Here is a 27627-nt window from a genome sequence, read left to right as displayed (position 1 = left end):
TGAATGAACTACTACCTATGGGGTTTCCCTGGTGGCTTATTGGTAAAAGATCGTTCTTCCCATGCAGGAGACGTGGATTCCATCCCTGGATGGGGAAGATCCCTTGGAGAAGGAAATGTCAACCTACTCCAATATTCTTGCCTGGGAAATTCCATGGACAGAGGAGACTGGCGGGCTACAGTCCACCCGGTCTCAAGGACAACCTGGCAACAAGAGGAAACGCAGATAGCATTAGACGGTGAAATCCTAAGGGCCTGAGTTTGACTGAATTTAGTTTGCAAAACGAAGGATTAAAAGACTTTTAGTAAAAGATCATGGCAAGTAAGTGATGAATGTTACCTTCTTTTCCTTCTAAACATCCCCAATTAAAACCATCCTTAAGCAGAATGGTGGTTTATTTTGCTTTAACAAAAAGCGATTTACAAAGAAACTCAGAATCTTCCCAGGAAACCAATTGTGGCACGCCCATTCTGGATTCCAGCCCGCCTCCAATAGGTGCCAGAGAGGTGGAACTTGACAACGCCGCGCCACCCCTTCCGTTTACCGCACAGGCAGGAAGTCTGCGGATCAGGAGACCCCGCCCCAGGGTGAGACCTGCCCCTTGTCCGCGCGTCGCCCTACGTAAAGCGTGAGGGGTTTCGCGACAGCGCAGGCCCCACCCCTTTGGCCACATGTCGCGCAGGTCTTCCCGTCGGATGCCGCGTCACCTCCTCGCGCTGCTTTACGAACCTAGAGGAGCGCCGCCCCGCCTCCTGTGTCCCTCCTTAATTCCCCGACCCCTCCCAGTTTCGCGTCTCCTAGCCCGACGCGCTCGCTCTAATCACGTGACTGCCTCATCCGGGTCCTTTGCGTTCTCTCTCCCTCTCCCAACATGGCGGCCTCAGGTGAGTGAGCGGCCGAGTGCGGCCAAGGACCAGGCTCCGAAGCGACTCTCCGAGCCTGATCCACTGATTCTTCGGAGTCGGGGGGTGGGCGGCACCTCTTCCCTTCGGATTTTGGGGCTGCGGCAGGCTGGCGGCTGGGCCATGTTAGGTTATTGCCTCGGGATGTTTGGGGGGAGGGGAAGGACACCTTCCCCTCCCCCCTCACACCCTTTTCACCCCATCTGCGCGAGGTGGAACTGGGGAGTAATGGTAGACTCTGGCTTGAGTTGGAGTGAGGAGGAGGCGCAGAAAGATCAGCGGGAGATGTAGGCCTTCTCATAGACGTGAAGCACTGTGCCCGCGTGAAAGCGTGGAGGAAGGAAGGAGGCGGTTGGCGCGCGGACGGGTGCACTCTGAACTAGGTCTCCAAGGCGCGAGGCCGTTGCGGACGGGAGTGGGGGCAGGGAATAAAGGGGGGGCAGTTAGAACCCGAGCGCGAGTCGCTGGAGGGGCGGAGGAAGGTGGCGGTGCGCGTGCGCGGTCGGAGAGCCTAGGGTACTGGAGACTGGCGCGCCTGAAAAGCACGCGCGAGAGTCCAGATGGGAAGGTTTTACGCGCCTGTGTTGCTTTCTCTTTAGGTCCTTCCACTTTTTGCTCTTCCCTTCTAGAGTGTGATCCGGCCCCTATGTTCTTCCAAGGGTAAATGTATTAGGTTTGGAGGTTGGCGCTACTAGAGTTAAGACGGGGGTAGGGAATCCGGTGTGATGCGCCCACGTGTTGGAGGAGAGGAAACAGGGTGGAGACCTAGGTTTCTTCTGGACTTTTTCTTACTCAGTCAACACAGTTTTACTTGAGTGTGAACTGTATATTTGTCAGGCATGCTTCTGGATATTGGAGATCCAGTGGTGACCAAGATCAGAGCCCTTGACAGCTTCCGTTTTGGTTGAGTTTTGATAGCCGCAGCAGTAGGGTAGGGCCTTTTTTTTTAGGGTAACTGCACAACTGCTAGGAGTTGCTTTTAGAAGAATACTAGTGGCTGGAGTTGACTTCTTGTTTAGAATTTGAGAGGAAATATCACTTTCATGTAAGTCTGCCTGCACTTCTGATGGACTTGGTAGAGAGTTGTGCCAACATTTTGTTAACAGTGATTTTAGAACGGGGGATATGATCTCTTTTCCCTGGCATGAGCCTACATTGTACAAAACATTTATTGAACGACTTATCTCTGAACACTGACTTCTCACCAAGAATTTCTCTTCTCTCTTACATAGAGATGTATGCCTTTGGAAAATATTGAGGAAATTGAGGTGCAGTTGAGCATAATATCTTTCACTAGTGTAGCACTTGACAATTGACCTGGCACTTTTCTGTGTGTGGTCTAATTTGATGTTCTGTGAGATAATGCAGATGTTGGTTATCTCCTGTGTGAGGAATATGAAAATTACTCTTTCAAGGTCACTATCTGCAGATGGCAGAGTAAGGTTGCAATCTTTGAAACTTCTCGTTCTTCTCCCATTATCAACTTGGGACTAACAAGGTTGGTTTATCATCATAAGTTTGGGATGCTGCCCAGGAGCTTCATCTGAAGTACTTTGGCCTGAATTTGCCGTCTTGATGTCTTAGTGTCATAATTAGTGAAAAGCCTGTTTTCCTTTTCTGTATAACTTGTGTGGAATTTTTTTAGAGGTGAAAGACGCCGATAGAATTGTGTAAATAAAGTCCAGACTAGTAAAACAGATGTGCTTAGTGAGGTCTCTTCTTCCACTCTACCCAATTGGAAGCCCGCATCTCCCTTAATACAGTTACATGAATCTTTTAGCTTGTGTAATACATATAAGGGACACTTATGCTGGTATCCGGGTACAATACATCTGACAGCCCTTGAGAAATTATCAAATTTCTTTCCCCACTTTGGATCTTTTCCCATCGTATTGATTTGGTGTATAATGGGTATACACCCATTATATTAATACAGGCCCACTGTGTTAATGGGTCTATAAAATTAATCTATTTTCAATATACTTCTTGATGGCCCCTGAAAAAACATATTTTCTTTGTGAAGAAATATGATAAAACTTAACAGGCCTTTTACTTTTTTTTTTTAATTAGAGGAAAATTGCTTTACAATGTTGTGTTGGTTTCTGCTGTACACAGGTGAAACAGCTATAACTGTACATATATCCACTCCCTTCTACTTTTAAACGAAACCAAAAAATTCTTTGCAATAATACAGTATCCGGTGTGACTAATTACTGAACTTCAAGAACTGGAGGTGTCCCAAAGCTAACTATTGCATCTGTGTCCTTACCTATAGGGGATCAAATATATTTGACATGGGTTAGCAGTTTGTGAGACTAGATTGCCTTGGGATTGTTAACAGTGTACCTGTGTGCGCACAAGGCCTTTCATTTGCATAACACTTCAGAATGCCATTATATGTGGCATCTTGTTTGATTATTTTTTATGGTAAGATAGTGTCCAATGGTGGTTTTCATACAGTGCTGACTCCTATAGTTAAAAACGGTTTCACTGGTTGCTATTATATGCAGTTCATGTATTACCTATCTTCATACCCCTTCCTGTACCATATGTTTGTTATTCCGGGAGTAAGATACCCAAATTCAGAAGGTGAAAGTTAAAATGTCTTATGAAAATTTAAGTACAAATACAAAGAGAAGTATCAAGGTAAAACATTGTATTTCTAAGTAATGTCACTTTTAAAGAATGTAAAAGTCACATACCATTATGTATCACTTGAGATAGAATAACCTACTACATTGCATTCATTGCAAAACATCCTAGAATTTGTTTTCCTGATGATGGGGAAAGGGATTAAATTTAGAGTTTTGGGGTTTTTTAACTGGTTGTTTGCCAAAATGTGCTAGAATTTGTTTTCCTGATCGTGGGGAAAGGGATTAACTTTGGAGTTTTGGGTGTTCTTGTTTTAACTGGTTGGTTGTAGTTAAATATATGTGTGTACATTTATATGTTCACTCAACCAAAGTCAGTTTCTTAGATTTGTATCGGATATTGCTGTGGTCCATATGTGATCAAAATTGAGTATGTGTGGAGAGGTAAGGAAAAAACATTGTGGCATTTTCCTCAGATTGTGTCAAGATGAAGTTGGACAAAGAGATCTCATAACAATTAAACATAGGGGTCAAGGCTCAGTGGTTAAAAAAAAAAAAAATCAACCTGCCAGTGCTGGAGATGCAGGTTCAATCCCTGGTTCAGGAAGATCCCCTGGAGAGGGAAATGACAACCCTAGTAATGACACTTTAGTATGCTTGCCTGGAAAATCCCGTGGAGAGAGGAACCTGGCAGGCTACAGCCCATGACGTCGCAAAGAGTTGGATATGACTTAGCACGAGCAAGATGCTGAAGCTTGTTGATCCTGACTCGGTCTTTATTCTCTGGTCTGCAAAACAGTAGCACGATAAAGGTCGAGGACTCTTAATGTTATGATACGGTGCCACACTGTATGAAACATCTTTTCATGCTGTGCTCTAAACAGCAGTACATAAGTCTAATTCTAGGCAGTCTGGTCTTTGGGCGGGTTGCATTTTTTTATTATCATTGTTATTGGCTGCATTGTGTCTTCGTTGCCCTGAGAGGGCTTTCTCTAGTTGCAGAGCACAGGCTCTAGGTGTATGGGCTTAAGTAGTTGCAACTCACTGGCTCTGGAGCGCAGGCTCAGTAGTTGTGACACACAGGCTCAGTTGCTCGGTGGCAGTGTGGGATCTTCCTGACCAGGGGTTGAACCCATGTCCCCTGCATTGGCAGGCAGATACTTATCCAATGTACCACCAAGGAAGTCCAAGAAACTTATTTTTTTTAACAATGCCTCATTTAATTATTAAGAACTATGTGAATTCTCCTTCCTGAATAAGAGATACTAGTTTGAGAAAGAGGGAGAAGTAGGGCTGCGTTGTACAACAAATAAGCGTTTATTGCTTAAAGTACTTTAAGGTGTCTAAGGTGTCTACTGTTTTATTTAAAGAACTAACAGCTTGTCCATAGATTTTATCACTCCAGTATATGTCAGTTGGAGCTTTCATTACGAATACAATGGAATTAGGACAGGAAAACATTTCAAGAAAACTAAAGCGTTTTTACTTTTGATTAGCCTGATAATCCTGAAGATTTGGTTTATTGTAGTCACTTTTCTGCTAATGGTGCTTTGTAATAGGGCTAACATTTCCTTTTGTTTGTCTACTTATTTATTGCTGTGAAAATACCACTTAGAATGCTGGTTCTCAACCATGGGCAGTTTTGTCTCACCCACCCAGGACACTAAGTCTAGGCTTGGAGATTGCTGTTAAGTATACAGTACATGGTGGAGAAGACAATGGCATCCCACTCCAGTACTCTTGCCTGGAAAATCCCATGGATGGAGGAGCCTGGTAGGCTGCAGTCCATGAAGTCGCTAAGAGTCTGACTGTACACGACTGAGTGACTTTCACTTTTCACTTTCATGCATTGGAGAGGGAAATGGCAACCCACTCCAGTGTTCTTGCCTGGAGAATCCCAGGGACGGGGGAGCCTGGTGGGCTGCCGTCTATGGGGTCGCACAGAGCCAGACACGACTGAAGTGACTTAGCAGCAGCAGCATGTAATACGTGGTACATTGTCTCCCCGCCTTCCCCCACAAAGGATTACCCAACTTAAAATGTCAGCCAACAGTGCAGAAATTGAGAAAGAGTTAAGCTGATCAGTTGTAGTATTTATTTTTATACCTGTCATAACAAAGCTTAACTAGATGAGTATATAAAGAGCTTCACAAGTATCTAGTATTTAGTCAGTAAATTACAATTGTAATGAGACAAGCAGGCAGTTAGAGGGTTTAATAAAATTTCTTCTTGTCCAAGTGGATTTGGTCTTAAGTAATTGGGACGTGTTTTATTACGTGGTTGAACTTTCACCAATTCACGAAAAATTTAAAGACATTTAAGAGTTGGATCAGCTCAGTCATTGTGTCAAGGGTTTGATATTGCTGGAGCATTAAAGGATACTTTACTTAGTAAAGAAGAGAACATCAGTGAAGTCCTAAACATGGAATGGACATAGATATTGTTGGAGCAAAAGGTGCATGAAGGATTTAGATAACATTCTCAATTATTAGAATAAAAGAGTGGAGAGAGCATTTAGGTTTGTTAATTTTACTTTTTTAAAGGCTTGTTCTGTTAAATCTGCTGCTTATATTATGATTGAGCCAGTGCTGCTGCTAGTTTTAAAGAAGTTGGAGGTCTTGAGGAAGAGTTTTAGTTTGTCTGTATATGAAGGCTATCCATCATCCAACAGTGATTTCTCAGCCAGAAGTTTTTGGAGGGTCCAGTCACAGAATCAGAGGGGAAAGGGATATGTATCGTTTGAAAAAACATTCTAAAACAGTGTTTTAATTTTCTTTTTTGGACACACTATTTTGAAATTTCAAATGACGTTAAAGGAGAATGTGAGATTAGTTTGTCAAGAGGTAAAAACTGAGAAAACCTGATTTAGGAAATTGATTTACGCCAAAATCAAACAAAGGGCAGATTGGTTTTCCAGCTTGTGCTGTGTTGGCATTAGATTTGTACTCAGATGGTAAAGCATCTGCCTGCAATGCGGGAGACCCGGGTTCAATCCCTGGGTTGGGAAGATCCCATGGAGAAGGAGATGGCAACCCACTCCAGTACTCTTGCCTGGAAAATTCCACAGACTGAGGAGCCTGGTAGACTACAGTCCATGGGGACACGACTGAGTGACTTCACTTTCACTTTCACTTGTATGTAAAACAAAGGGGGAAAAGCGATACCTCAATCAAACTATTATTCTCACGTTGGGCTTTACCTTATTGTATGGGCTGACCACCAGTTCTATTTTTATTTTCTCAATGACCAGACAGATCATGAAGCCCCATGAAGGTAAAGCTCTCTAGCTAGCATCATACTAGTCCCACTTATTTTTTAATTAAACAACTAAAATAAGCCTATACATTATCATTCTACCACAAAGGTATGTTTTATGTATTCAAATTAAAATTTCCCCTGGCCTTGGTGTATGAACTAGGAGCAGTATCGGTATTATCAAACTTTGCATAGCTACTTTCTTCCAAAGCATAGGATAGATCCACAATATAATCTGGTGATCATAAATGAGTTTTGGAACAGGGTTACTATTAAGTTACTTGAGAGAAGCATGAAAACTTCACATTCAAGACCATATTTTCCCTGTATAATTGTAGCCAAGTTTGTCTGTTTTGCACATCGAGACCATAATTCTTGAGGTTCATTTTGTGTCCAGAAGGTTCATAACATTCACAGCAAACAGGTCTTTAGTTCTTGAAAATTGTATTTTAAAGGACAGGTAAGTACCAGGTGAGAGAATAGCCTTCGTTCAGTTAAGTAAATGGTGCATCAAGTTACAGACTCTTCATCATTTTGGATTGAAAATTGCAAGTTTGTTGAAAATTAGAACATGGAGAAGGAACTCATCATTATAAAAGGCATGAAACTGATCTTTGTTACAACAGAGCTGCTTGTTATGGTTTTTGGGGTTTGTTTGTTTCCCTTAACCGCGTCACAGCTGCTCTGAAGGGCCAATTCTAGAACTTGTTAGTCCTTTCAGTTCTTCTGCATTAGCTGCTGACTGGTGCCATCTCAGAAGAAGTTCTAAGGACTGGAGAGTTAAAGAGCCATGGTCAGGATTCCTAAAGACTTCATAACCAGGGAAAACATTTAAATTGCTGGTTCTCAGGGCTTTCTTAACGTTTTTCCCTTAGTATAACATTTCGTTTTCATATGTGGTGTTAAGGTAGGGAAGGAGTGTCAGAATATTAAGAGTAAGGATTTTGTTTTGTTTCTTTGTGTCCTGGGAGCAATGAATGTAGTAACCTTTCTTAAACACAAATAGTTAAAAATCTCAAATGATACACAAGAGAATGTAGTAGGAAATAAAAGTTTGCCCCTACCTCATTGGCAATGGCACCCCACTCCAGTACTCTTGCCTGGAAAATCCCACGGATGGAGGAGCCTGGTAGGCTGTAGTCCATGAGGTCGCTAAGAATCGGACACGACTGAGTGACTTCACTTTCATGCATTGGAGAAGGAAATGGCAACCCACTCCAGTATTCTTGCCTGGAGAATCTCAGGGTCGGGGGAGTCTGGTGGGCTGCCGTCTCTGGGGTCGCACAGAGTTGGACACGACTGAAGTGACTTAGCAGCATTTTATTTTTCAGTTCTCATTGGGCTTTCTGTCCCAGTACATTGTGCTTTCTCCTTTATATCTGGATGGAATTCTTTCATATAAATGTACCACAATTTAAACGTTTGGTGGGACTTTTTTGTTACTTTCTTATGAGTACATTTAACAATAGTGCTGTGTACAATTCTGTAAAGACCCAAGTATTGATGAGTAATCTTTCTCTTGTCTTTTTGAAACAGCGAAAAAGAAGAATAAGAAGGGGAAGACTATCTCCCTAACAGACTTTCTGGCTGAGGATGGAGGGACTGGTGGAGGCAGCACCTATGTCCCCAAACCAGTCAGCTGGGCTGATGAAACAGACGATCTGGAAGGGGATGGTGCGTTTCCTTCTGTTTTCCATCATGCCTGGAGTTTCTGGACGAAATATATCCCATAATAATGCTTCACACTTGCAGTTTGGAAGAAGCTTACTAATTTTGTAGAACCTGAAATCTTATGTTTATGTATTTGTACATAACAAAATAGGTTAACGCTGTGAGTTTGAAATAGGGACTGAAGTGGTGATTCAAGAGGGCTTAATGCCAAGTATGACTATTACAGTAATAGAGTTTTGTCAGGGTACTGTCCTTTTAAGCCTTGTTTTCATTTGGAAAGTAAGGACTAGATGATTTCATTTTAGGTCTAAAATTCTGCAGTGTCCTCATAAAATAAGATAGCAGTATAATCTGTAAGCTGTTTATACTTAACAGTCAAGGAATAATTTGTTCTAGGAGCTATTAGTATGAAGGTATGGTGTTCCTGGGTAAACAAAAATGGTCTGAGGGAAAGGAATGGGAATAGTAATTATGGTGGGGAAATATTTGAAGAAGTTCCGTGCCTTCGCGGAATAGCTGGCAACAGGCAGGAGCTATAAAGTCATTGGGCCTGACATATCTGATCACCCATCATTTTTTTCTAAAACTTTCATTGCAAACTGAAAAATACTTTTGTGAGCTATTTTTATATTAAGAAATTTCATCTGGATGGTACCTTCTGTAAGTGTTGATACCTGAAGTACAAACTCATGGGCAGTACCGTAGGGACAGTATCTCCTAGCTCCACTAGGATCACCATCCTGCTGGGCTACCACCTGTGAGACCTTGGTAGGCAAGTTACAAAACCTTCCCAAAATCTTGGTTTCCTTTTCTGTAAAACACAAGATTCCTACAAAGGTAAGGTGGAATAAAATGGTCTAGCACTTGGCACTTGTGTAGGTCCTCTCATTCTGCAGTGGCACTAAGGGAAGTTTCCTCAGCTGTTCAATGTTTACTTTTCTACCCTAGTTTCAACCACTTGGCATAGTAATGATGATGATGTGTATCGGGCACCTCCAATTGACCGTTCCATCCTGCCCACTGCTCCACGGGCTGCTCGGGAACCCAATATTGACCGGAGCCGTCTTCCCAAATCTCCACCCTACACTGCTTTCCTAGGGAACCTGCCCTATGATGTGACAGAAGACTCCATTAAGGAATTCTTTAGAGGATTAAATGTAAGTGTAAAAGGTTTAGGTAATTAACTACATAGGGAGGTAGCGTAGTGATTGTCTCTTGAATTCCTGTGTTGAGAAAAGTTCTGAGGTTATATATGGACTTAGAAAAGAAAATCATATAATTAAGTGGCATTTAGGCCCTCTGGCTGAGAATGTTCTCATCCAGCAGCAGTCGGACAGTCTTATCAACAGATTTAATACCTTATTGATACAGGGAGAGTCTATCAAGAACATATACCATTCTCATTAAGAAATTTAAAGGTAACGTACCCAGTTGAATGTTGAAAAGTGGGAAGAAAGTTTCTCTAAACTCAGCTATTTTGTTAATTACATTCAGGCTTATAGCAAAACTACATTTAAATATTTTATATGAATACATTTAACTGAACAGATATGTAGTTTATGTTAACAGAATCTGTTCACATATAATGGAATTCACAGGCTTGCTTAAAAAGCTTAAGGCAAGATGTTTAAAAACACTGATCTGAAAGTTTCCAGAAAGACAAAGTATGAGGTGTGTAAAAAGTCCTTTTTCCAAACTTTGATGAGAGGACATCGTTATTCCCTTTTATTTTATTCCTTTTCCTGCTCTACTCATGAGTGGAGTTAAAATAGAATTTGAAAGCAACTAACAAAATCCATATCTCAGAAGGCCAGAATAAAGTATCAAGTCAGTGATGCAAAAGATAACTTGAATATATGCACAATGTTAGAGAAGTGAAGAAATAAATAATAAGGATTAGAAAACAGACACAAAAGGTGACAAGAAAGTAGTTAGAAGTATGATTCAGTGCTTTATCATCTCAGAATTTGGCAGAGGGTAAGGATGGTGAGAGTTTACAATCCAGTGTTTGATTCAGCCAAGCTATAAATAGGTGAAAACAGTAAGTAAGGTTTCTCAGATAAGTCAGCTTGTCATAAAATATACTGCCCAGAAAACCTTTTGGCAAAAACTGAGTCTAATTTCTGAGAGAGAAAAATTGAAAATCAATTAATTGTGGGATAGGCGATTCCTCTTAATTGAGAAACAACTGAAAAATAGAAATACAAAATGAGGCAGAAGTGAGGGGTGCAAGGAATATACTGAACTTGTCCAAGTTTTCTAAGGGTTAAATTCATACTATTCAAGTTGAAAAGATTTTAACAAGGTTTATAGTGAAGTCTCTCTTGTATCCCTCTGTACCAGTTTTCCTCCTGGAGACATCTAGGTTCTTGTGTATTCTTCAGATAAATCCATTGCATACACAGTGTCAAAAAAGAAGGCAAGTGAACAAGAACATTGAATTTGGGAACTATTTCTTATTTCTTCTTTAGATCAGTGCGGTGCGTTTACCGCGTGAGCCCAGCAATCCTGAGAGGTTAAAAGGTTTTGGTTACGCTGAGTTTGAGGACCTGGATTCCTTGCTCAGTGCCTTGAGCCTCAACGAAGAGGTAAATAAAAAGGGTGGGGTTGAGGGCTGGGAGCTAACAACTCTTTATGTTTAGCAAACTGATTATTTTTTAATCTGGGTCTGTAGCTGTTTCAAAGATTCCCACAATATATACAGAGAAAAGCCTGGATTATTTATCAGTATTGCAGTTAACTTTCAACATCTAGCAAGTCACACTTCCCTTCAGCAAGTTCAGCAGGGCCTAGTAATAATTTTGAGAGGGCTCAGAAACATTTCTAAAATGTCATTTGTAGCAGTAATGCTTGGTCCTGGGAACGATAGTGAACATCCAGTCCTGCGTTCCTACCTGCGTTCCTACTATTGCCTGTAAATGTTTTCCTGTCTAGACACACCAGAGGTTCAGCAGGGGGAAGAAATGCAGCTCTCAATACATGAAGGGGAATGGAGATTAAATGTAATCAGTTATTTAAGGCCATGTATGGATTGTTAGGCTTGCCCAAGCAGGAATATTAAAACAGTTAGTTGCTTATTAGTAATAAAAAGTTTATAATCCAGGAACTGCTTTTTTATCTCTAGTGACTTTAGAAATCAAGCTGATTATATCTGAAAAGGAAAAGAAAGGCTCTTTTTTAAATTCCAGAAACCTCTCATTGTTGAGAAAACAGTTTCCAATGACATTTGTGGCATAATTCTGTGGTCCAAATCTGACATTGGACATGATTGAAACCAGCTCCTAAAATATTTTTCCTGTTTCAGGCTTGAGTACCACCATGATAATCTGAAGCAAATGTCAAACAGGAATAAAATTTGTGTGTTTAGTTAAATATTAATATATGAAAAACAAAAGTTGGAAGTTTTTTCTTTTCATGTCATTTTTAGGTTTCATTAGCATTCCTAATTTTTAATTCCTCGGTCTGGATAAGAAAAGGATACCATATAACTGTTATTGTCTGAAGTTTGCTGAATTGACTATAATGTAAACGGATTACACTTAATAAATTGCCTGTGATAGTTAAAAAGTTAAATCTATTCTGTGAGATTTGACTTTATAAAAATAGTAAGATAATTGAACTGACATTTATTTAAGCCCAACTTAAATGTTAATTCTACAAGGTTATTTTATATTCAAGTCTTTATAGAGGATTCTTTAGCCAACAGATTGTAGTGTTGGCTAGATTACAGTGTTTTTCCTTTATCTTCCTTCCCCCAGTGCTTCTGCTATGCCCAGACGTTCAAGGTCACTCATGGGATTTGTGCATAATGGGGCAAAAGGTTGGTTAATATGGTCCTATGCTCTCAGTCTCTAGGTAACAGGAGAATTCGAGTGGACGTTGCTGATCAAGCACAGGATAAAGGTGAGAAAGCTGACTGAATGTGTTCGAGTGTTCTGTTTCATCTGGTCCTAGGATGACAAACCAGAGGTGCTCTTCCCCAGAAATTTTTAGTGGAGGCCTACCGTAATCTCAGTCAGTAATTGTTGCCTGAGGGTGGTTTTGCTTCGCAGGGGACATTCGTATTGGGAGTATTTGGGAGTATTGGGAGGCATTTGGGTTGTCATAAGTGTGGGGAGGGCTGACATCTAAAAGAATCCAGGGGCTGTGCTATAGTGTGTATGATAGCCCCCCACAACAAAGAATTGTCCAACAAAATGTTGGTTGTGTTGAGACTGAGAAACCCTGATTGACTTAGATGAACGTTAAATATATGCTAAATAAATTACATACCTAGCACTCTGGACACCAAAGGAGTCCGATTCACGTATGTTTTAGAGGCTCCTGGCCTATATAGAAAATGAGACAGGTAAGCATTAAACCAGTAGGAATAAATGTGAGGAAGGGAGTCACTTGGTTGAGCTGAAGAGTGCACTTACAGGGTTGGGTGACTTCATGACAATGCTGTGGTATAAGTAGGTTCCATATGTGAGGCAGCAGGGGTTGTCTACGCATGTGAGAAATATTTGGCAACAGTTTTTGTGAGCTAACCTGTGGTTTTTTTATTTGATGTATCTGTAGACAGGGATGATCGTTCTTTTGGCCGAGATAGAAATCGTGATTCTGACAAAACAGATACAGACTGGAGGGCCCGTCCTGCTGCAGACAGCTTTGATGACTACCCGCCTAGAAGGGGTGATGATAGCTTTGGAGACAGTAAGTTCATTTTCATCCAGTTGGTTTCTTCTGTGTTCTGGGGGTGTTTTGTAATTAGACAATAAAAGAAAATTCATTACCTTCAAATAATCCTAAACGTCTACCCATACACTAGGTACTTTTGTGAGCTCAGGATATAGCAGTGAACAAAACATGAAATACTGCTCTCTGGACATTATTTTAACAGGGGAGAGAAATAGTATGCAAATAAAATGTGTTATTTAGAGATGACTAAGTAGTGGTTTGTTGATATAATTGAATACTTGATAACGTACATGTGATGACAGGGATAAAATTCAAAACCTGTTTGGTGTGGCCAAGCTTCATGGCTTATGGGATCCTAATCCTCCTGACTAGAAATTGAACCCAGGGTCCCGGCAGTGAAAGTGCTGAGTCCTCACCACTAGACCGCCAGGAAATTTCCAAAACCTGTTATGGTGAGGAAGAAAAGCAAAAATGTGGAGGAATTTTAGAGCAGTATCATGTAGTGTCAACATGTAAGTTTGTAAAGATATGTGCATGGTAATGTAGCCACCTTCATGATTATGGATAGAGGATGGAGGGAATTTTTTCACTACGTTTGTAACATGCTACTTTTAAATTTTAAAACTGAAATAAACGTGGCAAAATATTGCCAAAATATCCACTCAACCTAAGTAATAGATTCAAAGTCAGTTATCATTTCTATAGTTTCTTGTATGTTTGGAATATTTTTTAAGTTAAAAAATGGAAAGAGCAACTTAAATCCACAAACATTTTGATTCTTGTGAGACACTAGTGAACCCTGTGCCAAGTACAATTGAGGAAGCAGAGATACAGTCCTATTTTAAGAGCGTCCTTGACATAGTTAAGATGTAGAAGGACGAAGTCACGTTTGTATCTGATTTTTAGATGAAGTCTTTATGACTCAACAGAGCCTTGGGACAACTATTTAGGTACTTTTTACTTCAGTATCTATGCAAGAGGTTTTATTATTAACGAGGAGAAATGGCTCTTGAAAGGAAAAGCAGACAGTCAACCCAAGGGGTCCCAGGAACATGACAGTTTTGTCACCTCAGATATTAAATTTAGAGCAAGCAAGATGGATAATAACAAAGACTAGGCCAGGGCCCCAAAGTTAGCCCTGCCAACATGGTAGAGGTAGGCCCCACACTGTGCCACAAAGGGTAGAGACCCCTGTCCCAAGCCAGTAGCCCATAAAAGACACCTTGGGAGTGGGACAAAGTAGCATGCTAAATGTTTTGTATATTTCCAGAATATGCTATCTTATAATAGCATAACTCCTGTGCTTCTTTTCTTCACTGTGGATCCCTGCTCTCTTAGTGCAAGTTTATAATTTATTAAGTTTGTTTATTTGATTTTTTATTTTGCCCATGCCACGAGATATTTGGAATCTTAGTTCCCCAACCAGGGATTGAACATGTGCCCCCCTGCGTTGGAAGCACAGTCTTAGCCACTGGACCGCCAGGGAAGCCCCTTAATTTATAAAATCTAAACTACCTGTGGATGAATGTTCATGTAGACAAAATGATGATCTTTGCAAAATGAAACCATTGTTTAAAATGAAGCTGTCACAAAAATAATATCTTTATTTGACCTACTTGTGTAAACTCAAAACATCTTTTAAGTTGGCTGTTTCATTTTTTAATTAATTGGTTCATATTGAGACATTGAGGTGTTTGAATTAACCAGTTGTCATATGTTGCATGTATTTTTCTCATTTTGATTTGTGGTATATGTAATTTTTTTTCCATGCCAAATTTTTGTTTTCCCCACCACCACACCACACCCTGTTTTCCCTAACCAGGGATCGAACCCATGCCTCTTGCTATGAAAGCTTGGGGTCCTAACCACTGGACCACCTGGGAGTTCCCTCCATGCTAAACTTTTAAGTAGTCTTTGATTCTTTGATATCAAGTGTGAAAGATTCCAGCTATATTTTCTTCTAGTGTTTTGTGCTTATATTATTTAATGTTTCAATCATTAATCCTGGAAGTTTATTACAGAAAACATAGTAGTCCATATCCCCCCCCACCCCACCACGTATCTGTGGGGATACATTTCAAGACACCACCACCCCCACATGGATGCCTGAAGCCTTGGATATTACTGAACCCTATGTGTTACACTGTGTTGTCCCTATACATACATAGCTATAATGAAGTTTAATTTGTAAATTAAGTATACTGGAGATTAACAATAATGATTACTAATAAAATAGAACAATTGTGATAGTATACTGTAATAAAAGTTAAATGAATGTGTTGTCTCTCTCAAAGTATATCTTACTATACTATATTGTGTGGGTACGCTGGACCAAAGGGATGATTTGTATCCTGGACAGGTTGGAGGGAGAGAGCATAAGATTTCATCCATGCTATTCAGAACAGCACAAACTGTTGTTACATTTTAAAACTTAAGAATTGTGTATTCCTGGAATTTTCCAGTAAAAATTTTTGGCTGTAGTTGACCACAGGTAACTGAAACTTCAAAAAGCTAAACCACAAATAAGGCGGAACCGCTGTATATTTATCTCCCCCTAACTTCCTCCTGAATTGTTCCCCCCCGCCCCAGGAACATTAATTGAATCACTAGGGAACTTTTTAAAAATAACTACTGAGAAAACTTAATTCAATACAAATCATTCTGCCTTGGATATAGTATTTTTGTTGTTATTAAAAACAGACAACTCAGTGAATATGAACTCGAAACCAAACTGACTTTTTGGGCTGTTTTTATTAGTATCGTCAAAGAAAAAGGAATGACGTTACCTGTCTCTCTTCTCCTCTAGAGTATCGAGATCGTTACGATTCAGACCGATATCGTGATGGGTATCGGGACAGTTACCGTGATGGCCCACGCCGGGACATGGATCGATACGGGGGCCGAGATCGCTATGATGACCGAGGTGGCAGAGACTATGACAGAGGTCATTATAAAACACAAATTATTTTAAGAGCTTCCTTCTTCCCTCCAGTGTGATGATTACAATTTGGGATCTGTTCACAGGCTACGATTCCAGGATAGGCAGTGGCAGAAGAGCGTTCGGTAGCGGGTACCGTAGGGATGACGACTACAGAGGAGGCGGGGACCGCTATGAAGACAGATACGACAGACGAGATGACCGGTCGTGGAGTTCCAGAGATGATTACTCTCGGGATGATTATAGGCGGGATGACAGAGGTAATCATCTTGTCTGCTTGCTTGATGGAGCGTTACAACTAGAGTAGTAACTGGTTGAAAATTTCCAGTTATGGGCACAAATAGAATCTGGACATAGTTAAAGAGAAAAATGCATCAGAACAGGATAGAAAGAGCATTAGATTAAAATGAACATGATGAACATAAAGCCTAGTTCTAATCTGCCTTAGGATATAGATTAAAATTTAATTGAATAGACAAAAAAGGAAAAAACCATTTGCCAGACTCTTACAGTAAGGTCTCACTTAAAATGGGCTGTTTTAGCCCCACTTTTCAAGTGAAGAAATGAAACTCAGTCACAGTCTCATAGCCAGTAATTGGTAGGCGGTATGGGTCAACACCAAAATCAGATTGATTATATTCTTTGCAGCCAAAGAAGGAGAAGCTCTATACAGTCAGCAAAAACAAGACCAGGAGCTGACTGTGGCTCAGATCATGAACTCCTTATTGGCAAATTCAGACTTAAATTGAAGAAAGTAGGGAAAACCACTAGACCATTCAGATATAACCTAAATCAAATCCCTTATGATTATACAGTAGAAGTGAGAAATAGATTTAAGGGACTAGACATGATAGACAGAGTGCCTGATGAACTATGGACAGAGGTTCGTGACATTGTACAGGAGACAGTGATCAAGACCATCCCCATGGAAAAGAAATGCAAAAAAGCAAAATGGCTGTCTGGGGAGGCCTTACAAATAGCTGTGAAGAAGGAGAAAAGGAAAGATACAAGCATCTGAATGCAGAGTTCCAAAGGATATCAAGAAGAGATAAGAAAGCCTTCCTCAGTGATCAATTCAAAGAAATAGAGGGAAACAACAGAATGGGAAAGACTAGAGATCTCTTCAAGAAAATTAGAGATACCAAGGGAACATTTCATGCAAAGATGGGCTCGATAAAGGACATAAATGGTATGGACCTAACAGAAGCAGAAGATATTAAGAAGAGATGGCAAGCATACACAGAAGAACTGTACAAAAAAGATCTTCATGACCCAGATAATCATGATGGTGTGATCACTCACCTAGAGCCAGACATCCTGGAATGTGAAGTCAAGTGGGCCTTAGAAAGCATCACTACGAACAAAGCTAGTGGAGGTGATGGAATTCCAGCTGAGCTATTTTAAATCCTGGAAGATGATCCTGTGAAAGTGCTGCACTCAATATGCCAGCCAATTTGGAAAACTCAGCAGTGGTCACAGGACTGGAAAAGGTCAGTTTTCATTCCAATCCCTAAGAAAGGCAGTGCCAAAGAATGTTCAAACTACCACACAATTGCACTCATCCCACACGCTAGTAAAGTAACGCTCAAATTCTCCAAGCCAGGCTTCAGCAATACGTGAACCGTGAACTTCCAGATGTTCAAGCTGGTTTTAGAAAAGGCAGAGGAACCAGAGATCAAATTGCCAACATCCACTGGATCATGGAAAAAGCAAGAGAGTTCCAGAAAAACATCTACTTCTGCTTTATTGACTATGCCAAAGCCTTTGACTGTGTGGATCATAATAAACTGGAAAATTCTGAAAGAGATGGGAATACCATACCACCTGACCTGCCTCTTGAGAAACCTATATGCTGGTCAGGAAGCAACAGTTAGAACTGGACATGGAACAACAGACTGGTTCCAAATAGGAAAAGGAGTACGTCAAGGCTGTATATTGTCACCCTGCTTATTTAACTTCTATGCAGAGTGCATCATGAGAAACGCTGGGCTGGAAGAAGCACAAGCTGGAATCAAGATTGCCGGGAGAAATATCAGTAACCTCAGATATGCAGATGACACCACCCTTATGGCAGAAAGTGAAGAGGAACTAAAAAAGCCTCTTGATGAAAGTGAAAGAGGAGAGTGAAAAAGTTGGCTTAAAGCTCAGCGTTCAGAAAACTAAGATCATGGCATCTCGTCTCATCGCTTCCTGGGAAATAGATGGGGAGATGGTGGAAACAGTGACTGACTTTATTTTGGGGGGCTCCAGAATCACTGCAGATGATGATTGCAGCCATGAAATTAAAAGACACTTACTCCTTGGAAGAAAAGTTATGACCAACCTAGATAGCATATTGAAAAGCAGAGACATTACTTTGCCAACAAAGGTCTATCTAGTCAAGGCCATGGTTTTTCCAGTGGTCATGTACGGATGTGAGACTTGGACTATGAAGAAAGCTGAGCGCCAAAGAATTGATGCTCTTGAACTGTGGTGTTGGAGAAGACTCTTGAGAGTCCCTTGGACTGCAAGGAGATCCAGCCAGTCCATCCTAAAGGAAATCAGTCCTGGGTGTTCATTGGAAGGACTGATGCTAAAGCTGAAACTCCAGTCCTTTGGCCACCTCATGCAAAGAGTTGACTCATTGGAAAAGACTGATGCTGGGAGGGATGGGGGGCAGGAGGAGAAGGGGACGACAGAGGATGAGATGGCTGGATGGCATCGCCAACTCGATGGACATGAGTTTGAGTGAACTCTGGGAGTTGGTGATGGACAGGGAGGCCTGGCGTGCTGTGATTCATGGGGTCACAAAGAGTCGGACATGACTGAGCGACTGAACTGAACTGAATGGGTTAAAAACCAAGTGTTGCTTATTTCAATGCCATTATACCAAATGGTTGCTATTCATTCATTAATGGTAAGATGTCAGTGTACCTATTGTAAAATTAATGCCCCTAACGTTACGATCACTTACATAAAACATGCGTTGTATTATAACTCTGCCTCTCAAAAAATATTGTAAATGGCCACCATTTATTGTTCTGACTTCAGCGATGTCATTTTAAAAAAATACATCTGGGAGCTTCCTAGTTGGCCTGGTGGTTGGGATTCTGGGCTTTCATTGTCCTGGCTTGGATTCAGTCCCCAAGGTATCTGGTCCAGAATTCTTCTCTGTAATTCTATTTAGACAGCACACCTAGAGTTAATGATTAAGTGTTCAATGTGGTAGACTATACTAGTATTGTCTCCACTTTGAAAAGTAGAGGCTCAGATGCAATCTTCGTCAGCTACTGACCTTTGCCTTTCATGCCTTTTCCTCCCCCAATAGTTGATTTCCACCCCCACCACCCCCAACTCCTAAGATCTGCCCCCTTTCCTCCAGGGTCACTGCCACTGTCACTGTTCAGACGTCGTTGCTATGCCCATGTTACTTACATTTCCCTCTGTTTTCACATTGGCTTGGATTGTCTATGGAACCATATCTAATTAGGTTATTCTTCTTCTAAAACCCTTCTTTTGTCTCTTCATGGCCTAAAACATACCCCTTTGTACCTCTGACATAGACAAGGGCCTTCACTGCTCTGCCTCTTCATGTTCCTGGCGTTGATATGGTATCTGAAGTATAAGTGTTCAGATTATTTGTTGAGTAGGTAATGCAATTATCAAAGGAGGAAGAAGGGGACACTGTGTACTACAGTGGGACGAGTGGTGGAGTTGCTTCAATAATGTGGATTTCATTTTCTGGTCCACCCTATATTAGGCGTGTGACTTCAGTGAGTTCTTGTTTCTGACTCCAGTTGTATCCTGTCCACATTGGTTGTGGCCCCTTGACAGTTATACAGATGAAAAATGTTACTGTAAAAGTTAACGGAAACTACTAATGTAAAACCTATAGCTTTTGTATGTTTGAAATGTTTAGGATAAACACTGATTTTTGAGAAATACAATCTCCTTGAAATATTCTGAAATTCTGACAACTTGGATCCAGGAAGAAATTAGACCCCTTTAGAAAAGTTGACATTGTGGTGTTCACTGTTGCATGCTTTGCCCTGTGAATCCCTATCAAATTTATATATTATACACAGAGATAAAGAATATAAGAGCTGGAGTCTTCCCCAGCATAGTGTTACAAGTTCTTCTTAACCTACCTACTAAAATGATTCATTTTCCAGACCACATATTTTAACAAGATACTTTCATCCAATATCTTATCGTAATTAAAAATCCCCCCAGATAATAGTAATCATGGTAAATGATCAGTTTAATGATCTGCCTCCTTACCTTTGTTGGATTGGCTAGGCCACTCTTTAATCTGAATACTAAATAGCATTTCATAAGAGATACATCTGGCAATCTGACTTTTAGCCATCAGCTTCTGGTGATTTCCAAAAACTATTACTTTTTTTTTTTTTTTTTTAACTTAGGTCCCCCCCAAAGACCCAAACTGAACCTAAAGCCTCGGAGTACTCCTAAGGAAGATGATTCCTCCGCTAGCACCTCCCAGTCCAGTCGCGCAGCCTCTATCTTTGGAGGGGCAAAGCCTGTTGACACAGCTGCTAGAGAACGAGAAGTAGAAGAGCGGCTACAGAAGGAACAGGAGAAACTGCAGCGTCAGCTGGACGAGCCAAAACTAGAACGACGGCCTCGGGAGAGGTGAGATGACCTTCAGTGGCAGATTTCCCATCCTCGAAGCCCATGATTCTTAACGGGGCATTGTATCTCTAGGACTCTTGGGAAATTTGTGTGAGTGTTACTGGTTGTCACTTACTAGCATTTAGTGCTCATGGGCCAAAGCTGCCAAGTGGCAGTGAGTGAGACAGTTTCTTTAGTCAGGGAAGAGTTGTGACCTGTCCCTCATGATTTTCAAAAGGCTTCCTGGGCCCTCACAAGCATCTGCAAATTTTGGCTGACCTTTAAGAAAAAAATTTGCCAAACCCTGCCTTGGTGTATAGAGTAAAATCCAACCAAAGTGAGATGACTGGATTTACCTCTTCGAGTTATTGGAGATGGAATAGAAAGAATGTTTTCACTAGTACTAAGTATAGGCTGTAAATTGTTTTCCAGTTATAATAATCTAATAAAACTAGGCCTGATTTTTTGATTGATTGGCAGAATTGTGTTGTCAATAACAGAGCACAGAGTTACAGATTCTATAGGAGAATGTTCTTAACCCTAGCCAACACTTGGTGAAGTACAGGTTTCCCCAATGTCCAGAAGTAGAGCATTCCTACAAAAGTTTATAAGCCAAAATGGTGTAAATCAAAGAAACAATTATTTTAGGACACATTTTGCTAACAGATAAAAAGCTTGCTGCAAAATCAACACTGAAAGCTGTTTTCACTTTTCATCTTTTTTGTAAAAGCAGAATCCTCTTAGGATTTCTTTCCGGTAGCAGCAGCATATATGGGTCTTTTTGTAAAAGTAAAGTGGCATAAAGGTAACTTTGAAGCAAGTGATACTTATATTTGGAACCCAAGTGTGTTAAATGTCTGCCACTTTCAAATGGTTTGAGCAAGAGAGACAGGTTATACACCCACAGATAAAGCCAACGCGATAAAACTTAAAAAGTGATAGTTCTTGAGGGGTCAGCATGGGTCCAAGGTGGCCATCCCTGAGCTGGACCTGATGTATTTTGTTAAATCTCTTTTATCCAGACACCCAAGCTGGCGAAGTGAAGAAACTCAGGAACGGGAACGATCAAGGACAGGAAGTGAGTCATCACAGACTGGGACCTCAGCCACATCTGGCAGAAGTAAGTCAGACCAGGGTGGGTATCTCATTATTGCCCTTTTCCATAACCTAACGGATCCATAGCCAAATTATGCATAGACTTTGGAATATGAAATTTAGTCATGGACTCTCTATTTGGGTTATCATGGATCGGTCTGACTTTAATATCTGCTCTGATAAAACCTGGGTAATGGGCACCAGAAGAGACCTAGTTATCAGTTTAATAATCTCCCACTGAAGAGTACCGTTGGCTGTTGGCTTGTGTCCTCCTCTTGGGTTCCTGTGTCACTTTGCTGTTGTTGTTGTGCTGGGTCTTCACTGCTGCAGGTGGGCTTTCTCCAGCTGTAGAGAGCGGGGGCTACTCTGCAGTCAGGATGCATAAAGACTTCTCGTGGTGGAGCCCACGCTTAGACAATGGACTCTGGTAGTTGCAGCACACAGGCTCCATAGTTGTGGCGCACGGGCTTAGTTTCTCCACAGAATGTGAAATCTTCCAAGACCAGAAATCAAATCCGTGTCCCCTACAATAACAGACATCCTTATCCAGTGTGCTACGAGTGAGGTCCAGACTCTTGGATCACTTTCTGTTGCGAGTGTTTCTACATGTGTATCAAATACCAACATTTTAACACTGGGAACAATAAAGTTTATAATCTTAGAAAAAATAATACTATTTTATCTGCTGGGAGCCAAAGTCAGCTCTGTATTTAAGAATAATGATGGAAAGCAGTATACTTGGATGTGGACCATTTTCCACTCTTGAGATTCTAATAGATTGTTATCAATAAGCCCTTTTTTTTTTTTGATGCTTTGACCTTCCCATTTTGACCTCACAGATGCACGAAGAAGAGAGAGTGAGAAGTCTCTAGAAAATGAAACCCCCAATAAAGAGGAAGACTGTCAGTCTCCAACTTCTAAGCCTCCCAAACCTGAGCAGCCTCTAAAGGTAATGCCAGCCCCTCCACCAAAGGAGAATGCTTGGGTGAAGCGAAGTTCTAACCCTCCTGCTCGATCTCAGAGCTCAGACACAGAGCAGCAGTCCCCTACAAGGTGAGTCAGCTTGGAAACATAGCAGTTGGTTGGCTATAGACTCTTCAGTGCTGTTTTCTCATGGTGGAAGGTGCCCTCTGGGGCGCTGGCCTGATGGCATCTGCTAAGCTCTGCCGTCTTGGCTTCATAGTGCAGATTCTGTGGTGTGCCGGCGGTTCAGTTTTCTGGAGCTTTGCCAGCTGGTTGGCACCACTTTGGTGACTCAGTCTGCACACACTATAAGTTGGAACCTGCAAGTGCCGCATTTTGGCAGTATGGCCTTGGGGGTCACGCACTTCCCTTAGTCTTAGGGTTCTCATCTGTAAAGTAGAGGGATAAGATTAACCTAACATGACTGTGACGATTCTAAGGATGTGACACTTGGTCAGGTTCACATGATTGCTCTGATTGGTGTCTTTTCCCATATTTTAATGTTTAAAAGCATTAAGCATGTGTTTTTGGTTTTCTGTAAGACTTACTGCACTTGACATAGACATTTCTGTTCCTTTCCTAAGATAAGTTGATGAATGTGATTATATGTCTTCTTTCTAGTGGTGGAGGGAAAGTAGTTCCAGCTCAACCATCTGAGGAAGGATCAGCAAGGAAAGGTAAGGCCAAGAGGGAAGTAGGTCATTTGCCAAGATAGAGACCTAAATTTAAAAAAAAGATTCTATAGAGGAATTGAAAAATACTGAACTTCATTGTATTTTGCACCTTTTTTGTTGCTAAAAGTTGATTGTCTGCTTTTTCTTGCCAGTAGAGGGCAGGAGTGGCTTGTTTGGAGAAAACATTGAGCCCTGCCCTTTCCTGGTAGTACATTTCTTTGAAAAGGGAAAGAAAAGTGGGTGGGGAGGAAACTGACATGTTTGGTCCAGATTAGCAATGTTGCCATCTGCAAGGCCAAGGTCATTACACAGCGTCATAGTCCTTATTTCCACTTTGCTTTTCATGATGGCGTTAACCGCATGGCAGAATTTTTTAGTGGATCTTATTTAGGGTGTGTGACTGATACAAAGGATGCGGAAGAAGAGCCTAGGAAGGAAGTCTGGATCGGGGGTAGTTTTCATTTCCCTCAGTACCTTTGGGCACACTTCTCTTCAGCTTAAGGGAAACCTGAGAGAGTGGGAGTGTTTATTTTACTTGACTTCCATTTATTTTTGTGTCCCTCTAACAGATGAAAATAAAGTAGATGGGGTGAGTGCCCCAAAAGGCCAAAGTGGGAACTCCAGCCGTGGTCCGGGAGACGGAGGGAACAGAGACCACTGGAAGGAGGCAGACAGGTATGCATGTCCTTCTTTCTAGTCTCTGCCCTGTGCTTGATAGCTGCCACTTTGTAATTATGTTCTTCAAGCATTGCCAGTTCCCACTGTGAACCTGTTAAAGTCAGCCAATATAGTTAGTTACAGTTCTGAGAATCTAGAAATTACAAAAGGTCCAGATAGCCAAAATTGTTGACTGGGTGTGCCTATTCAGTATCTGAAAACTGCTTATTGGTGTTGGGAGAGTTCTCTCCTAAAGGTATTTCTCCCTTTGCAGGAAAGATGGCAAAAAGGATCACGACTCCAGATCTGCACCTGAGCCAAAGAAAGCTGAAGAAAATCCAGCCTCGGTGAGTGTCAAAGACTTCCTCAACTTCCTGTGGCCCACTTTCACCATTGAAATTCTGTACATGCTGCAAATGGAGTGGTTGAAAGTGGGTGTTGCTGCTTGTTTGAAATAGTGAAAGAAGCTTAGGCTAGCTTTTCCTTCATTCTGCCTTTCACTACTCTGATCCCCTCTTCAAGATAAAAGGTGTGTGCCTTCCATAAGAATACACCTGCCTCCAGTCAACTCTCCCCAGCTACAGCTCCATCAGAGAAGCCCAATAAGCAAATGAGTGGGTGTGGTCTGGACATCCAGCTCCCATCTGCCGCAGTATCCTGGACCTTGGTTTTTGCTGTGAGAATTCAAGGCCTTATCTATCTTGTCTGTTACAGAAGTTCAGTTCGGCAAGCAAATACGCTGCTCTTGCCATTGACGGTGAAGATGAAAATGAGGGAGATTACACCGAATAGACCTCTGCATTCTGTGCTTTCTCCTAGTCTCTCTCCACCCTGGAACATTCGAGAGCAAATCAAACCTCTATCCAGACAAGACAAAATAAAACTCACCATCTCCTGGAGACCTTTCTTAACTTTTTTTTTAAAAAACAAAATGAAATGAAATTCTCTTGCATGCTGCTGCAGCCTTTAAAGTATTGAACTAACAGGAGAATCACCAGTGTAGCCAGAGAAAGAGGCGCACAGCTTCTAATGGGAAAGTTGTGGTGTGTGTTTATGACACGTGCAGTTGCCTGTGTGATTAGTGCCTAGGGGCCTCCGTTTAGCAGAATGCAGTGACGGTGATGCCGTGTCTGGAATCTAGTTGGGCAGTAGACAGGTATAAGGAAGAGTGAGGTTCCTGCCTTTACTTCTTCTTTTCCTGTTGTGGCATACATGAATTCTCAAATATTACCTGAATAAATTCTCCATCCTCGGCAAGGTAGGTTTAGTCTCTGATGTTTTAGTCTCCAGGAGGCTGCCAGCCCCTCCTCTCATTTAGTTCTGAGTTACTGGGGCCAGCCTACGGGGAGTTCCTTCATTTGTACCCCCCAGGGGGGTAGGTGGAAGTGAGTCTACAGGCCACTGAAGAATAGGACTGTTTGGTGACCAAAATAAATGGGGAAATCGTGGTTTGAAAAGAAGCTTCGGGGTTTGGTGAATTATTTTGCACCAGTAATAGAGAAAATGGTATATGACCTCCAGTAAACACATGAATGGTTTACTTCCTGGAGCAGGAAGCACTTAGGGTTCGTGGGAATTCCCAGATCTTTTATGTGTCCTGGTTTCACCCTTTCTTAAATACTATCCCTTCTGAAAGTTCAGATAAATCCACATTCTGTTGAAATCTTGAAGTTTTAAAAATTCAGACTCTTGTCATCATCTTAGGTTCCTCGTGCTAGTCTTTCCTGTTGCCTTCCCACAGACGGCTTGGACTTCGGTCACACTCTTGGTCTCCTAGGCATCCGCTAGAGCCCCCGGGAGCTGTCCCGTGAGGAATCACTACTGCTTTTCTTAAGCGATTCTTGGCTGCTTCTTGTCTCGAGTCTCACTCCTTCCCTCCAGCCATTCCTGCTCCTGCTGCTTTGACCCCTTTTGCACCTCAGAAAACTTTAGAATTACCAGTCTTGAGTGGTGTGTGTGGTTAAGTTGGAAACCTTTCTTACAACCTTGATTGGTGTTGGGGGGTGTGCTTTTTCAAAAAGTTTCCATCTCTGCACTGAAATCCCACACAAATGTTTGGGTTTATAATGTGGCCTAGACCAGTGTTGGGGGGGGGTTCTTTTTATTTTTTAGCATTCCTTGCGAGAATGAATGATAATGGAGAACAATGTAACAAGGTTCTTGCTTCTCTTGCAACACAATAGCTTTACTTGCCCACTTTTATGTGCACCTTGGTACTGTCAGCTCAATAGATGGTGTCCTTATGGGCAGTACTGGTACCTACAGAGAAAAGACACCTTGGTCTCTTATTTGCAAACTTTTTTCCCATCAGTCCTAGGTTAGACCCTGTCCACCCTTGCAGGGTGTTGGTTTATGAGTGCTGCAGCAGTGAGCGTAATGAATCATTTACCCAGTGGACATAAAGGACATACGAAGTGAGGTAACTTTAAATAATTGGCTTGGAGTGGCTAGTAGCTAGGAAGTGGCTTTTAGAGATACCCGAGGTTGAAAGGGTATTTTTTTAAACCATTTGCTATAGATGTTGAAAAGGTAGGGTTTGCCCTCTAAATGTCTACTCCTTCCAAATAGATGTATACAAAAAAGCTGGTTTTTTCCCCCATTCCTCTACTCTGTCACCCTGTTAGAACAAACAGGGATTTATGACCCGCTCCTCATTACATGTAAAATTTGTACAAAAATATCTTCTATGAAAATGATTTGTAATCTGTAGACTTAATACCTGGGAGATGTCTTGAAATGTAAAATCCCATCCTTTGGGTTTTGGGGTTTTTTTGTTTTCTCCAAATAAATCTGATCTTTAAAGTTCACTTTAATGCTTAAATTTCTTGATACGCATACCACATTCTGTCCACTGACAGTGTGCTCTCCACACACACACCTTGCTGAAGTTCTCTCAGTACTCGATACCACTTTATGCAGCTGAAGTGTGGGACTACAAGCAGAATCTGCTGACTAAGGCCTCAGAACTGGAAATGATAGTATCAACTCCCCCTCCATCATTTGTGCCTGGTGTTAACTTTACCTGAGTATCTGCATCCCATTTCCTGTATTGTTTATTTTAATCGTAAGATGAAGCAGGAACTCTAGGGCTACATCTGCAGGTCTTTGAGGTGTTGTCACTGCAAACCTGCACTCCAGTCTGGACGGGTGCTGTGTCTGCTCTCCTAGCTGCACTGTGCAGGCAGAGGGGAGTTGACAGGGTGGTCCAGGTTACAACTGAGGCCACTTTTAAAGCACGAACGGTGGGAATTTTCCGAACAGCTAGAGACAGACTGTTCATTGTTTCAAGGCAGGAAAGAGGTTAGAACAGTGGCAGAGAATCCTTAAGGTCACAAGGGGGTGGAGCATAAAAGGCACAGAAACCACAGTGGACAATTTTGGGGACTTGGAGCCAAGAGGAAGTGTGGGGTGGGAGATGTGGGAGATGGGAGCACAGTTAAACAGGTGGCTTTCCTGGGCCAGTTCCAGCAGCAGCTCTTGTAGTTTAGGGCTGGTGGGTTGACTTCCAAGTTGAGGGATAATGACTTCGAAGTTGGTTAAGGGGGCGTGTGCTGTGCTGTGATCCCTGTGGGCAGGGAGGAAAAGCTCCC

General features: G+C 41.6%; 1 protein-coding gene across 2 annotated transcripts; it reads left to right on the top strand.

Moving 5' to 3' along the window:
- The first annotated feature begins 736 nt into the window (after nucleotides 1–736).
- On the top strand, nucleotides 737–26844 carry EIF4B (eukaryotic translation initiation factor 4B). 2 transcript variants are annotated; one of them, XM_052639510.1, is made up of 15 exons: nucleotides 737–884; nucleotides 8285–8422; nucleotides 9368–9576; nucleotides 10891–11007; nucleotides 12268–12322; nucleotides 12980–13114; nucleotides 15906–16043; nucleotides 16124–16297; nucleotides 20441–20669; nucleotides 21671–21768; nucleotides 22583–22796; nucleotides 23328–23383; nucleotides 23950–24055; nucleotides 24312–24384; nucleotides 24752–26844. In XM_052639510.1, exons 1-15 carry the CDS (start codon nucleotides 872–874, stop codon nucleotides 24827–24829), a joined length of 1833 nt encoding a protein of 610 aa, XP_052495470.1. In that variant the 5' UTR covers nucleotides 737–871; the 3' UTR covers nucleotides 24830–26844. The 2 variants fall into 2 exon arrangements, with proteins under 2 accessions (XP_052495470.1, XP_052495469.1); XM_052639509.1 differs by having other exon boundaries at nucleotides 21671–21783.
- Nucleotides 26845–27627: the final 783 nt, after the last annotated feature.

Source organism: Budorcas taxicolor, chromosome 5 (assembly GCF_023091745.1).
Source record: "Budorcas taxicolor isolate Tak-1 chromosome 5, Takin1.1, whole genome shotgun sequence".
Lineage (NCBI taxonomy): Eukaryota > Metazoa > Chordata > Mammalia > Artiodactyla > Bovidae > Budorcas > Budorcas taxicolor.
The sequence above is the reverse complement of the archived record's forward strand: the minus strand, read 5'-3'. Positions and strand labels throughout refer to the sequence as shown.

What these genes read in the sequence shown, in the direction of transcription:
- EIF4B (XM_052639509.1), top strand. An exon ending in GAGCAGCAGTCCCCTACAAG is followed by an intron (nt 22,797 to 23,327) that starts GTGAGTCAGCTT and finishes TCTTCTTTCTAG; the next exon opens with TGGTGGAGGGAAAGTAGTTC. An exon ending in CACTGGAAGGAGGCAGACAG is followed by an intron (nt 24,056 to 24,311) that starts GTATGCATGTCC and finishes CTCCCTTTGCAG; the next exon opens with GAAAGATGGCAAAAAGGATC.